The 16,519-nt window shown below is 32.9% G+C and overlaps 1 protein-coding gene across 2 annotated transcripts in view; it reads left to right on the forward strand.

Annotated features, from left to right (window-relative positions):
- Window positions 1-16,519, forward strand: part of LOC145292973 (EF-hand calcium-binding domain-containing protein 4B-like) — a 364,830-nt gene that overhangs the window by 254,793 nt on the left and 93,518 nt on the right. For both annotated transcript variants that reach the window (XM_080139211.1, XM_080139212.1), the window contains exon 5: window positions 6,554-6,644. In XM_080139211.1, the coding sequence (XP_079995337.1) occupies window positions 6,554-6,644 (91 nt within the window). The remainder of the gene's footprint in view (window positions 1-6,553; window positions 6,645-16,519) is intronic.

Consider the following 16,519-nt stretch of genomic DNA (forward strand, 5'->3'; position numbering starts at 1 on the left):
ATATTTGTTGCGCAGTACCTGCACTAGAGAAGTTAAAATTGATACATATATTTGTTGTACAATACTCTCCTAGGGAAGGTAAAATTGTTTCACATAAGTGTTATGTAATACCCGTTCTAGGGAAGGTAAAATTATTTCATATATATGTGTAATACAATACCCGTCCTAGGGAAGGTAAAATTATTTCAAATATGTGTTGTACAATACCCCTCCTAGGGAAGGTAAAATTGTTCCAAATATGTACAATACTCGTTCTAGGGAAGGTAAAATTATTTCATGTGTTGGACAATACCCGTAGTAGGGAAGGTTAAATTATTTCATATATTTGTTGAACAATACCCGTCCTAGGGAAGGTAAAATTCATATATGTGTTGTACAATACACGTCCTGGGGAAGGTAAAATCATTTCAAATATGTGTTGCACAATACCTATTCTAGAGTAGATAAAATTATTTTACATAATGATTGTGCAATACACGTTCTAGGGTAAGTAAAATATATTTTTGCTCGGTATAGGAAATGATAGTCATCAAAAATTTCTCAATATCCCAAGAATAACAGGTATTTTCAAACGCAACTCCATTTTATTTTTTGTTTTATATGATCCAAAGTAATGCTAGGTAGTCCTGCTATTCCATTATATAAAGAGCAAACGTGTGTGTGTATGTGTGTTCAGATAAAACTTTAAAATTCAAATATGTCTCAAGATGGTGTACTGTGGCCACATCTTGGGAGGCGTCACTTGAGACACCTTTCTTGCTTAGACAGAGTACAAAATTGACTTTCAAAACTATGGGTGATGTCCTCTTTACCTTTCAGCCTCTTTCTCTCGGAGAGATGTTACTAATCTTTCTTTGCTCTATTGATCTTTTAATGGCAGGTGCTCAACTGAACTTCAATCTCTGCTCCTCCTTGTAAAACATTCACAACAAAAACTCGTCTAGCCACAACCATGTCAATAAATTTCATTTTTAGAATTACCCATCTGTGGAACACAGTAACACGGTGCTGCTTTCCAGCTGACTATAACATTGCCGTTTTCAAAATCAATGTAAACAAATTTTTCTGGAGCCATCCTCTTAAATAGTCACTTTCAGATCAGTTTCAACCATCATTACTAATTCACTTGACCTTTCACCATCTACCTATCAAAATCGGTGACCTTTATCCTTGAGCAGCTTTTGGGCTTTAATGAGCAGTGACTCGTTTGTAAAAAAAACAAACAATAAACGAACAACTAGAATCGATATACTTGTAGCTCCAGATGATGCATATCAATGTTAACATAAACTGCTGCTGCTTAGGAGGAGAATAATGTTGATCTAATTTTTTTGTCTGGGAGCAAACTATCTGTACATTTAATTAAAATACCACATCTGGTTTTTAATTTATTTATTTATTATTATTTCTTTGGGGGGGGGGTAGTGCAATGGGTAATGGCATGGACAGTCTAAATCATATTATTACACCTGGCTACAACAAGTAATATACGTTTTATTAATAACTAGTGGGGATGCCCGGCGTTGCCCGGGTGTTTGTAAGTATGTGTTGAGCCAAAAAAAAATAAATAAATAAAAAAAGTGGTAACAGGCAGGCTTGAACCCACAATGTGAAGGCGGAAAAGAAAGTAAAAGAAAACCTGACATCTTACCGCTATGCCATGACGCGACCAGAATTGTAACGCATTCATATGTCAACCATTACGGCATAGCAGATAATGAAAAGTTAAGAATCACACTCTTAATTCTGGCTGTAGGCCAATTAAGCTTTCAGCTTTCTGCCGTATTTGTTTCCACACGGTGTTGGGGAAAACCAGCCCCCCCCCCAAAAAAAAAGGGGGAGCTCTGGCAGTGTCCAAATGAATAGCAGTTGTCTGATATGAAAGGTTTCCCTAATCGCCTTCAAGACATCCCGGCCTGGAAGGCCAGACGGATGGCTTTGCTTCGAGCAGTTTCGCTTTTATATGAAAAAGACAAACAAACACTGGAAACCAGGGATTTTTTAAAAACTTGAACAAAAAAAATATAGACGATGTCCGTTTGCAAATCGAAGATATTACGATCTATGAAGTATAAGGAAAGTTCTCCATAAATGTAACCGACGCAAGTGGGGGAAGCAAATAAATACAACCGACGTGAGAAGGGCGACGAAAAAAGCACTAACATGCGCGCCCATTTTGCCTTTTATATTATAGACTAGTGGGGGTGCCCAGCATTGCCCGGATGTTTGAAAAAAAAGTGTTAGTAGGCGGGCAGGCTCGAACCCGTGACACGAAGGCAGAAAAGAAAGTGAAAGTAAAGCTGACATCTTACTGCGAGAGGAAGTGAAAGGCGTTCAAATTTATCGATGTCAATCAAAACATTGACTTGCTAAGTGAATGAGTTCACACAGAAGCAGAAATGAACGTTGGCTGAAGGCCAGTTCAGCTTTCCGGCGTTTCATTTATTTGTTTCCCCATGATGCTGGGGAAACCAAGCTCCCTTGAAAAAGGGAGATCTCTCAAATGAATAGCAATTACCTGTTATGAGAGGTTTTCCCAACATTGATCAAAGCTAATTGCGTTTCTGGAGGTCCAGGCCGGATATGATGTTGCTGTTGTGTGAATTAATTTGAAATAAACTGTTTGGACCTCAACGTTAGCGTGAGAAATGAGCTCAACTTTTAAATTTATTTAGGTATATAAATATGATCCTTGTACAGTTTTTGAATTAGACAAAACCGACTTTTGTCAATACAAAATTACATAAACAGCTAGAGAAAGTAAAATCAAAATGAACTTGGAGCTATTTTTCGGCAGAAAATTTAACGAAAGAAAAACACTCACCGTATTTTTATGACGATTTATTTCTTGGCAAAACAAATCAATGAAATGAATTTTTTTAAGTCGGTTTTAACTGGTTCAAAAACTGTACGAGTACCATAAATATATACGTCTCGATTAGACAAAAGTTAGAGGTGAAAAAACTGCTTGGTCAAACAATTTCAAGGGTTAGGAGAAAGTAAAAAGCAAGTTGGATTCCAATTCCCCCCACACATGCACACGTTTGAGATGAGTTTGGAAAGAAATCCTTCACTCTATTTCCACAATGAGATGTTTTCTTTTTTTTTTCTTCCTTCTTTTTATACTGATTGATACGTTCTTTCTTTCTTTTTTTTTTCTTCCTTCTTTTTATACTGATTGATACGTTCTTTCTTTTTTTTTGTGCTTTTACATTTACTGACCTGTGATTTCCACAAAGTTGTCACCAGCTGAGGGAAATACCCCCCCCCATTGTCACCAGCTGAGGGAAATAACACCCCCCCCCCCAAAAAAAAAAGTCAGTTGAGCGTTCCTCAAATTTTAACGAAATTGTCTGTTTTTAGCTAATACAAATCTATGAAAGTTACTTTTTTAAAAAATTGAAAGAAATAAAACAATGAATTTTAATCACGTAAGTGAGGGTTATTGTTAGGTTAGATACATGTTTGTAATTTTATTGATTGTATTTCCATGTTTTTCCTGCTTATTATAATTAAAAAAAAGAGAGAGAGAGATTACTTAAGAGGATAGCTGAACAAGAATTTGTTTACATTAGACTTGAAGCCGACCATGTTGTAGTCGGTGGGGAAGCATTCTTGCCGTATGTTATTCCACAGAAAGCAATAATGACAGCTTATGAACACTATTTTAAATTATTCACTTTCTAAGTGTTTTTGAGAATTTATTATTTATAAATATAAAACTCTATGCACCGACCGCCCTTCCTTGAATCTTATCTTCAGTGATCAGGCCATTTCATCTTTTAAAAAAGGATGACAAATGAATTTATATATATATATATATATATATATATATATATATATATATATATATGAACAAATGATTAATAAAACATGTTAAAAGACATCTTGAAAAAGAGTTAAAAACATATTTAATTTTAAAAAAGGAAGCACAAGATAAGTGAATAGTCCTTAATCCGCGGAGTTTCGAAGAAATACTCTCCTTCTCATAAGAGGGCAGGAATTAGCAAAATGCAGGATCGGATTTTGCATATAAAAGTATTTAATGAAACTACAAGTAAGTCACAGATCTTACTTGGTTCCTCTTACCTCACCCCTTTTTTTTAACCAAGTAAGATCTGTGACTTACTTGTAGTTTCATTAAATACTTTTATATGCAAAATCCGATCCTGCATTTTGCTAATTCCTGCCCTCTGATGAGAAGAAGAGTATTTCTTCGAAACTCCGCGGATTAAGGACTATCCACTTATCTTGTGCTTCCTTTTTTAAAATTAAATATGTTTTTAACTCTTTTTCAAGATGTCTTTTAACATGTTTTATTAATCATTTGTTCATATTATAAGCTCTATTTCCTTTTCGGTTTTATTGAGCTTTTACATCTGGCTGAGTTTAGTTTATTTTACTTGTAAATATTAACTCTTTAATATTTATAATATATTTTAAGTTTACCATTTTGATTACCTTGGTAAACTTATTGTAATTTTTATTTTATTTTATATATATATATATATATATATATATATATATATATATATGGGTGTGGCTCAAAGGCTAAGGAATGAGGCTGGAGAGTTGTATGTTTTGGTTTCGATTCTAGCTGATGGCAAAAAACTCATATATATATATATATATATATATATATATATATATATATATATATATATATATATAAGTTTTAATCTCACTCCTATATATTAGGTTTAATATAATAATCAATAGAGAATTGTCCCTATAATAATAATTACGTAATCTGCATGAATTAAAATGTCATATTTAAACATATCTTATGACTGCGCAACACCAGGCGGCCAGCTATTACATTGCTTTTTATTATAAAGTTGAGGAAACATTTCTGTTGAAAGCACCAGTAGCAGAGAGAATGACTTCTGTTGACTTTTTTATTTTTTGCTTTGTCCTCCTCTCAATCCCAAGGAGAAAGCTAATTACTTGATACAGCTGTTAATCTTTAGTGTCACTATTTATAGTTGTCCAAGTAGAAAAGTAGGATAAAACACTTTAAATTATCCTCTCCATCCTCTTCCTCCTCTTCCTTTCTCTCTCCTTCCCCTTGTCCTCCTGCTTCCACTTGCTTCATAAAAGAGCAAGGTGGGTACTGTTCACTTGTAACTGGTATGGGAAACCATTTCTCAGGGAGGAGCAGCCGGCATAAAACATGTCTTGGGCTGACTGTACTACTAAAAAATAACTCAAGGTAATTTGCCCCCCCCCCCCCGTTTAAGGTACCTCGACCATTTTTACTGTAGAAGATCATGCACATATATGCATCTGCTTTAAAAATAGGGTAAAAAAAAACGATTTTTTTTTTCTATGAAAATATGAACAAAGTTATTACCTGTTTTGTTTTTGTTTGTTTTGTTTTTTTTTTTAAGGGGGAGGGGATAGCAATAAAAAAAAAAGCAGAAGGTTTAAAAAATAAATAAACATCCTCTTCATTAACCCCAACACTAACCTATGTTCAAGCTACCAATATGCAAAAATAAACAAAATAAAAATCAAGTGACAAGTCAAGAAAAAATAACTCCAAAATATATTAGTAGTTTCAAAAATCTATATATATGTGTATGTGGATGACACACACACACACACACACATATATATATATATATATATTAAAAATGGCACATCACTAAGCACATGGTGGACTAAAGGAAAAGTTTTTTGTTATGAAAACGAGTTCTTGCTGTGAACGTCTTACAAAGAGATTGAAGCTCAATCGACCACCTTCCAAGGAAATAATGATGAAGTAAGTAAATAGAGACGAGTGACATCTCTTCTGTGAGAAAGGGACTGTAAAGAACAAAAGAGTTCATCTACTAGATTTTACCCCAAGATATTTCTCTTGTATTTATCCTCAGTAGTTACCTCTACTCAGAGCTCCACCTTTATGTAACAGTTCACAATTGCAGTAAGATCCCAGTTTTTTCAGAACAACTCCTTACTTTCATCTAAAAAAAATTTGGAAACACAATTATGATTTTGTTTTGTTGACTCGATCGAATCTTTTAAATTATTATTGGTTTTGCATTGATTTGCATTTTCTTTTTTTTTTTTCTTTTTTTTTTTCTTTTGCTTTCATTCAACATTTTTATTTTGTAATTTTGTAAATTTTCATATACAGATTTTAGTTAATAACTTTCTTAGCTAAAAATGTTATTAAATTCACTTAGAAAAAAATCAGTTGTCCTCTGCTTTTTGCTTGCATGTATATATATTTTTTAAAGAAATTAAAATAAAAAACAAATTAGAAGGATGCTTTAGTTTGCTTAAAGCAGTGTGTGTAGTGTCTAAGAAATTGAAATTTTTTTAAGGTAATGCTTATGCAATTTTATTGAAAGCAACATTTAACGGGACAACAGTAAAGGATAATATGGTGTCGTATTTTATTATTGCTATTTTTTTTTTTAGATATACCTCCTTTCAAAAAGAAATCTCCACTTGATGAAGCTGAGAGCTAAGTTATGGGAGGTATTTTATAGCAGTCTTGCAGAAACAAACATATTTTCAATATTTGCTTTTTCTCCTTTTATTTCAGCAAAACTTCCTCTTATGATGAAGAGGTGAAAAGACTTTATGAGGAAATGGAAGACCAAATCAAGAAGGAAAAAGATACAATTCTAAGTAAGGTTAGTTCAAATGTTGGTGTATGAGATACACTCGGATTTTACCATTTCTTTCTTGACTTTGTTTTAATACCTTTTACATAATAGCAGACTTATAGGGTTGTTGTATAGTACTTTGTGAATGGTAAGACAGAAATATGAAGAAATAATTGGATGAAAACGATTCTATGTAGATCAACAATAATCGATGATTAATTAACAATTTTACAACTAGGAAAATTATTATAAAATATAAAAGTTTTAATTGCTTGTCACTAAAACCATGTCAGTTAGCGTCCTACATTGAACTTTCCTGTTTTGTTGTTGCCTAGTCAAATCAAGGCGAGATAATCTTGGATAAATCAATCCGTGCTTCAAGCACTTTCTTAACAAGAGAGACAATTTTTAGATTCAAAGTTATTTCCCTTTAAATAGAAAAATTTTAAAAAGTAACATAGGTGTCATGTATGCACCCAATAAGGTTCATACGGCAAACTTGTCTTGCAATAAAAAGTCTTTGGTCGATTAATTAGTTTAAGTGTATGGTTAACTATTTGCAGCGTTTTATCTAATACTAGCGAGGGGTACCCAGCGTTGCCCGGGTGTTTGGAGGTGGGGGGGGGTTTAAAAAAAAAAAGTAAGTATGAGGATCGAACCCGAAACCTTGAGGCAAAGTTGTAAATTAAAGTGTGAAAAAAACGTGCAACGTTAACCATTGCCCCACCGCGAGATGCTAACGGAAACACGTTTGAATTTATTTAATTACTTGGATTTAGCAGGTGACCGTTTTAATGAGTTAATGAGGTCAAGTTTGACCGCGGGATAGTATTCATTTACTGCTGAATGCTTTTTTTTTCCTCCCAAGATGTTATAGGAAAAAGACTAACCCACATGCAGCGAGCGACAAATATTGAATATTTATCTTCCCAAAATCGAGCAAATTAAATAGACAGGCAAGCTTCGTTGTTAACTGTGAGATATTACGATTTATATGTGATATAAAAAGTTTTAAAAAGTTGTGAGGCGAGCGACCGTTGTTGACATACAGAAAAAGCGAACATACATACATACATACATTTTCGCTTTTATATATATAGAGTTGTCAGCTACAATTTTGTCAGAGGACTTGATCATCATGAAGATGTGATCCAAGAGTTTTAGTGAGCTTTTAGTGAATTTTGGATAAATAACTAAATTGGCTTTCAAATAAGACATTATCACATGATCCCATTATGACATCAAACGATTCTTATGTTTTCCTTGGCCTTCTTTTCTGAACTGAACCTGCTACTTCAACTATTCTACATTTACTAAACCAAGAACTCATTCGTTCTTCAACATGATCATACAATCAAATTCTTCTGTTCTACACACATCTATCTATACTGTCAAGAGGTCCTTCCTCTGAGGTCTTCAGATCTAAACCTGTTTTTAAGTCACATTACACACCCATCCTATCACACATATTATTTTTCTTTGTGCAATGCATGTGCTCAATGCTAACTAGCCAGGTTTCGCTTCTTGCATCCTTTAAAATCCTCATTTGTCTCAAAAATTGTCAAAACCACACGTAATGTACACACTCTTAATTGCTTATCTCTCTCATCTGAATGGCTGTTTGGGTATCAAAGATAACCTGGTTAACCAGTTTTCTCTGGTCTTTCCAAACATATTACTCAGTACTAGCTCTATCCTCTCACCACTTTCTGTGTTTGATGTATATCATTACTCATGCACTGTTCATCTTCCTGACTATTGTACCTTATATATTGTATGTATACTCATCTAATGAGTTGTAGCAAACCTAAGCACTGTACACAATGATTACATTATTATGACCAGAGAACACCAGGTATAGCTGTGTTAAAGAGTAAAATTATGACATAAAGAAAAGAACAAAACCTTTAAAATTACACATTATAAAAATGCTAATATAAGGTTCAGGGCTGGGAACAGGCATACATATTTTGTCATTCCTTACTAAAGAATTTCAGGTGAGCCAGAATGAAAGTTTAGTGAATTGAAATTTGTTAATTTAAAAAATTGACTCTGTCCAAGTTTCTCCGAAATAATGAATAAATTTCACACTAATTTACTGTTGTCGCTAATGTCAGCATAGCTTATTATGTCAGGACCTGAGTTTACTCCCTTGAGGAGAAACTAGTTTCCAAGCTGGAGTTATGTCCCTTGTTCAAAAAAGGATAAACCTCAAATGTTATATTCATCACTCTTGTACCACCATGTGGTTATGAATTAAGAAGGTTTCATCCTCATTTGCTGGCCTGATGGTCTACAGATATAACTGGTTTTGGACACGTCCTGTAACTGAATAGACGTTATGAGAAAATCTAAGACTGCTTCATATCACACCATGTTTTCTATTAACATGAATAAGGTCCTTTTTTTTTGGGGGGGGGGCTATTTTTAATTTACAAATCATGTGACAACACTTGCTACTGGTCCTAAATATGACTTTTAAAAAGCATTTAGTAATAAAGCTCCAAATTTGGGAAATTTAGGTGGTGTGGAATCACCAGATCCATTCTGACCTGGAATAGTAGTACCTGTCAGGGTCATATCTACAGGTTAAATAAAAAAATTGATTTTAGAATGGCACCCGACTACTTTGGACATCCTTCAGCAAGATGTTTAACTTTATTCTCATCCTATCACCTCCAAATCAATCTTTCCCAGCCATTTATTTTTCTGACTACTTTATTTCCAAACCCTATTAACAACTTGAACTCTTCTTACACCCCCATAATCTGTCTTGAGTATAACATAAGACTAGAATTGGTAATGATTCCCTAATTTGGGAGCTTTAAAGAATATGGAATAATCCCTTAGTTGTCATTATCCACAGATATATTGCTGACCTAAAGTTGTGTTACCTGTTGGGATTAAACAAAATCAGTCAAAATTGTGACTTATTTTTCCCGTTGACTTTTTTCTGTGATTTTGTTGTCAGGGACATTATAAATTGACCTTTTTTTTTCTGTAGACAAAACTGTCCTTTTTTTTTTGTGTGTGAATTTATTAGTAATCAAATAACCACCATATGCTTACCACCCTCGCTCCTGTAATAGCATGTCCTTAAGTTTTATTCCATATTGAAAGACAATCATCCTAGACATTATTGCCTCCTTCAGGAGGAGAGATTAGTTTATTGCTGGTACCTTCAGCTGTAAATGATGATGGGGCAAATTTTGCAACCATCTAGAGGTACTCCTGTTGGGGGGAGTTGGATTTACCAAGTTTACTAATCACTGTTCTGAGTGTTTACTTGTTTTTTACTTAAGCAAGACTGGCCCAAGGTCAAAAGGTAGGAGTACTCTGGCTTGTGCAAAAATAAACCATGAACAAACCTGTCAACATTCTTCTCCTTCAAGTGAGAAGATAATGTCTGAAAAGATGCACCATCTATGTCCTAGCTTGATTATAACTCATCCCGATAAAAAGGAAATTGGTGCTGCTGTGATAACCTCTGGTTTGTTGCATTGATTAGTGAAGCGAGTGGTATGTAAAAAAAATCTGCAGGGGAAAACACTGCTCTGTGACACACCTTTCACAAAGATTTTTTTGAATGAATTTAGAAAAAGAAAGAAAGCATTTAAAAAATGTCTACTACACAGTAATACTAATAAAACATGTTCATTTGCATATGATTGCATTGATTAACTATGAGAACTTATTTGGTTATAAACATATTGTTTCCTGCAGTTCTAACAGCTACTTGGTAAGGTATGCTATTTTTAATTTATATCCTGTTTTCCCTGCTTTCAGTATTTTAACCTGATATTGTTGAATATGTTAATTCTAACACTGCCTGTTTACTTAGAGAGTTAAATGAATTATAAATGTATGGATTAAATAAATTTCTAATTACAATTATATCGAAATTCGAGTTATAAAAATGGCGTCAGCGTTTGCTTACTATTGAGTTATCTCCCTTCATAGAAAGCGAACATATATGCGTTTATAAAACATAATCCGACATGTTTCGTCTGTTTCTTATGAGTTCACATAGATTCATTTTTAAATAAAATTAAATCTTTTCTTTTGCATATAATAGTAATTAAAATAGGTAATAATTAAAAGGGGTATCAAAAGAATACTCTGGCAAAACAAATATGATTCATTTACGATTAAAGTTTTTTTTTTTTTTTCATTTTTAGCGTCAACATTTTTTGTTTGTTTACTAAATCTAATTACACAGTAATTATTTTCTCTGCATAAAATGTAAGCATAAACAATTGTTTATAAATAAATAAATTAACATTCTTTATGCTTCGTTTTTTTTTGGGGGGGGGGATAAAAATATTTTTTTAATTCATTTATACTAAGTAATAAGTATTATCCGTATAGTATACTTATAAAATTGTGGCTGTATGTTTTTATCGTGCATCACTGCATCTGTGACTCGTTATATTTATTTAAAGTAGTAAAACGAACTTTTTTTTTTTTTAAGAGATGTATGTGATCGACATTTAATGGTTAACTAATTTTCATGTTTCCTTGCAAAAGAACATCTCATTAATTGACTATTCGTTTTTATTGTTTTCACATGCAATAATTGTTTTCATTTTACTGTAACACACATTTCTATTTACAAATATTTTTTATATCGTTTATTTTTATTTTATTTTATTTATTTTATTTTTTTTTTTTACATACCCTAAACAAGGCACGTTGCCACTGACACATAAAGGGGTTACTGTTTGCACAGTGAAATGTCAGTTCACATTACACTTAAACGTTTGTATGTTGGTACAGTCGTAAGCAACATACAAGAGGGTATTCCAAAGTCTAGCTGTTCAAGGGAAGAAACTTTCAAGGCAGAAATGTTTCCGAATCTTTACAGGGAAGACATGGAATGTTGCTGCTTGTTTGTTTAGTCAAGAGTATTTACGTTGAGGTCGCATGCATCAGTGTTACGAGTTCGACAGAACACATTCCATTAAAGTACTTGTAAGCATTTTTTCAAACAGAATGGTTTTGCACTATTTTTATATTGCTTTATAAGTTTAAAATAACCTTATGCTTTATTCCAATTTTTGCTTTTTATTTTTTGTTCATTATCTATTTTTTATATAATATTTTATCTAAAATAGATTTTAGATTATTTCATTTTAACTTTTTCTACTGAACTGCTCCCCCCCCCCCAATAAGCATTTTCTAATGGCAAAAAAAATAATTATAAATTGATTCCCTCCAAACTACTTAGATATTGGATATTTTCATGATTGGCCAATTTATTATTAACTGACTTTTTGAACATCATTGCAATCCATTCACATCTTGAATTGCAGATTCTTCCATTTGGATCTTAAAAGGAGTACAACTTCATTGATTTTTTTTTTTATCCTTTACTTTGACATTATAATTCTCTTTAATTCTATTAAAGATTCTTTAATTCCCCACAAAAAAAAAAAAGTGTTTTTATATATTTTTATGGCTTGTATGGTATTTATTGAATTACTATTATCATTACTACTATATATATTTATAGCATAATCATATTGACACACCGGTTCTCTTTAGAGCGTCAAAGTTAAGCAACGTTGAGCTTAGTCAGTACTAAAATGGGTGACCATTTGGGAATGTATGTACTCTCTGCTTCTTGGCATTGTTACCAGTCGTCCTGGACTTCTCCTTGCCACTTGACTCAAGCAGTGCTGATTCAGGAGAATCACAGCTACCCTTATAGGGGATATCCATTGTCTTTCAAGACTGAGCAGAGGCACTGACTACTACTATTACTTGCTAGGAGTTTTCACACAGGCCATCACTAAAGATTTTTCTTTGAGAACAACTTGTGGTGTTTCGTGGAGTATGAGTGACAGCAAATCTCCCCAGGTTTCCAGTATTCTCCACCCCTTTTGATAACTTTTGCACTATCGCAGCAGCCATTTACCATTGATTTCTCACTCGCAGCAACCATTGATCTTCACTGGAATTTGGGTGGCAATAAGTCTCCCTAATCCTCTTTGCACTCCTCCAGAGGAGGTCTACTTAATGCTTTCTCTCCTTGGTCATTTCATCCTCCTTGACCCTCTGCGACTATTTGGTATGGAGTCAGTTGATGCCGACGCTTTGTTTTATTTGAGGAGAAAGGGGGACTTACAATTATACAGTTTCAGTTTTCTTGATTTCATGTAGTGTTTCTTTGTTTTACATCTGTAGCAGATTCTGTATGTCCAGTTAGCACCTCTTGTTAATGCACATTATTCTCTGCATTCAAGGGTTTTCCTTAGATTCCCAAGTTTAACATGAGGCACCTGAAGAAGATTGATGGTTACATCAACAGAAACGTTATAAATATATAACAACCAAGATGAAAATAATAGCAATTTATTAATGTTTACAATTAAGTAAAACTATCAACACATTTTTAATGGATCAACGGATCAAATTTCAGAGTTTAAGTCAGAACTACTTTTAGAAAGATAAAAACATAAATAAATAATGAAGACTTGAAAACATAAAAAGGAATTTTCATTGCTTACTTTTATTGTTGGTACTAGCCGTTCTACTCGGCTTTGCTTGGGCCCTATGTACTGTTCATAACTTTATGTGCATATGTATATATTAAAAAGTGTGAATATATACAGTAATGCCTTTCTATATAATAGGCTTCCTTAACTACCATAGAGAACAGTTGGTAGAGACCACAGAGTCAAATTTCTTTTAACTTTGACCTCAATTTTGACCCCTTAACATTTATTGTTTTGGGCTCAAATTAAATTAAAATGTTTGACTCATGTCCAAGTAACCTACATTTAAAATTTCAATTGTTTAGACCCAAAATTGGTGGAGGAGTTTGGTAGAGTCTGCAAAGGTCAACTCTGTAAACTTTGACCTCTTGCCAGCCAAATTTTTGCCCAAAAACTGATTAAAAAGCTTGCTGCATGTCTGAATACCCTTTATGTAAAATTTAAAATGTTTAGACCCAAAATTGGCTGAATAGCTTTGCTAGAAACCGCAAAGGTAAAATCTTTTGAACTTTGACCCCTTGGAAACCAAATTTTCAGCAAAAAACCAATTTAAAGCTTTGCCCTCTGTCTGAGTACACTTTCTGTAAAATTTCAAATGTTTAGAATAAAAATTGGCTGATTAATTTGGTAGAAGCAGCAGAGGTCATTTTTTTTCTGTTTTGAACTTTGACCCCAACTATGACCCCTTAACATTTATTGTTTTGGGCTCAAATCAAATTAAAATTTTAGATCCATGTCCAAGTAACCTATATCTAAAATTTCAAGTGTTTAGACCCAAAATTGGCGGAGTAGTTTGGTAGAGTTCTCAACGGTCAACTTGTTAAACTTTGACCCCTTAACAGCAAAATTTCTGGTCGAAAACCGATTAAAAAAGATTTTCCCAAATCTCAATACCCCTTATGTCAAATCACGAGCCTCTAGACCGAAAATTGCTAAAGTTATTTGGTAGGGAAGACAGACAGACACACACACATTTTCACTTTTATAGATATACATAGATAATGTCGACATTATCTTTTTCTCACACTTGTCTCTTTATGTACCGTGGGCGCCTTGCTGGACAATACTAGTTTAGCAAGTGTACATGGCTTCACAACTCTGTGATAACCTTCACTCCTGTTTTAAATTGGTAATAGTGTTTTTCAAAATTGTTTGCCTTTTCATGCATTTCTTAGTTCCAAATAACAAAATAACACCTAAGTTCCAAAAGTGCATTCCAAACAATATTTCAATTTAAACCTATATCCTATCCCCAACTTTTGCAATCTCAGTTTTCATCATCGTAATAGTTGTTTCTTAACTTTTTAGATGAGGATTGATATGTTTTATTTATTTGGATTGTCCAGACTATTGTTCTCATCTTAGATGTTATTCTCATAACATTTCTAAAGTTTAAATGACCCAACGCTTTTTCCATTCCATAAACACATTGCACATTTAAAATTCTAATAACTATGGTTAATTGGACAAGAAAACACATTTTTTCCACCATTCACCAATAAGAGTCCTTGTCAAGATATACCTAAAAAAAAAAAGGTCAGAGATTACATCGACTGAAATGTTGTGGAAATAACACTAGAGATGAGAACAGTAGTCCAAATAATGCATATTATCAATCCTCATCTCAAAAATTCAGAAAACTTAATTCAATAGGTTCAAGGAAGCATATACACATCTTGGAAACAAACTTCGATCATTTACAAAGTATACATTTGCAAAATATCAACAATTATCACTATCAGTGATGGGATTCAGCCGGTTTGTACCAGTTCGTGCGAACCGGTGCTTAAAATATTATGAGTTCAGCAAACCGGTTATTAAAATTACATAAACCCCTATTCATAGCTACATTATAGTAGATTCTTTATTCTTATTAACATTTTCTTAGAACCTGTTCTTAAAAAAATTGAATCCCACCACTGATCACTATCAATAATTTCCCCCCACTTTTTATCTGTGCCTAAACCTAAACGTAGATTCTATGAACAAAGCTTCTTTGTTAGAACTGCATGCCTGTGGAACTCTGTTCCGTTTTCCTGCTTTCCAACTGACTACAATATGGTTGTCTTCAAGTCCAACATAAACAAGTTCTTGATGAGCCATCCCTTAAGTAATCCAATTTACCCAATTCTCACTACTAACGATTACTACATTTCCTCATTGATTACTGTACATTCATTAACCCTTATCCTCGAGTGGCCTCCGGGCCTTGATAAGTGGTGATTCCTTTGTAAAAAAAAAAAAAAAAAAATCTATTTGCAATAATTTGCCTTCTCATTAAATGATTCAAGTGATTTCAGTGCATTAAATGAATTAACCAACCTTACTATTTACCTTATAACTAAGAATAGGGGAATGGTGAGTTCATACCTTGCTTAAGAGTATTAGAGAAACTCAATTTATAGTCATTTCCAAACTTATGACATATGTTATTCTCAAAATCACTCATCCAGATAATGACATGTTCAACTTTGCTCATCATCAGATCATAAATAAGTAAACAATTTCAACAAGATTGTCATAATATATTGCCAGAAGAGAGATAATTATTTTCCCTTAGTTAACTCACCTTTATTAATTTCGAAAATCTTCATTTGATGAAAATTTTAATTACCAGGGCTTTTTTTTTCTTCTTTATAAATCTAATGAGTTGTTTTATTTTCTCTAATCTATATATTAATACGATAGCGTGTGTGTTATTTTCTGTGTCACACTTACATCCAGGTTGTTTAATTGTTATGTACTTCCATTTCTTGTCATGAATAATTTTACCAAGAATTTTTCATAAATTTTGGTTGCGGTTTCGATCATAGCTGATGGCACTCGAGCCATTTAATTTTTTATTCTTCATAATTTTGATTTTAGTTTCGATTATAGCTAATGGCACTCCAATAATCTATTTTTTGAAATAATTTTATCAAGAATTCTTCATAAGTCTTGGTTTCGATTTCGATTTTAGCTGATGGCACCTTAGTAATTTATTTTTTTTTATCAATAATTTTATCAAGAATTCTTCATAACTTTTGGTTTCAGTTGGATTATAGTTGAAGGAACTAAAGTTATATATGTATATATATTCATAAATTTGGAATTCATTTTCGATTCGAGCTGATGAACCCAAGTCATATAGATATGTTTTTTATTTTTGAATATATACAGGGTGACCTAAAAAAACGGGCCCCAACTTTAATTAGGCCCCGTTTCTTAGTGTTTTGTCTGAATGAAATGAAACTTTGGTCATAACTAATTTATTATATACAAAATATCACATCAAAACACTAGGGTCTTTGGCCTTTTTTTTCTCAGTTGACTGTAAAATGCTCAGAAAAACAATTGAATGTCCTCTGTTTTTTAGGAGTCATCCTGTATATATAATATATAAAAATCGATAGAACATTAACTCTG

The sequence above is a fragment of the Euprymna scolopes genome, chromosome 14 (genome assembly GCF_053919585.1).
Source record: "Euprymna scolopes isolate OS-2025 chromosome 14, ASM5391958v1, whole genome shotgun sequence".
Taxonomy (NCBI): domain Eukaryota; kingdom Metazoa; phylum Mollusca; class Cephalopoda; order Sepiida; family Sepiolidae; genus Euprymna; species Euprymna scolopes.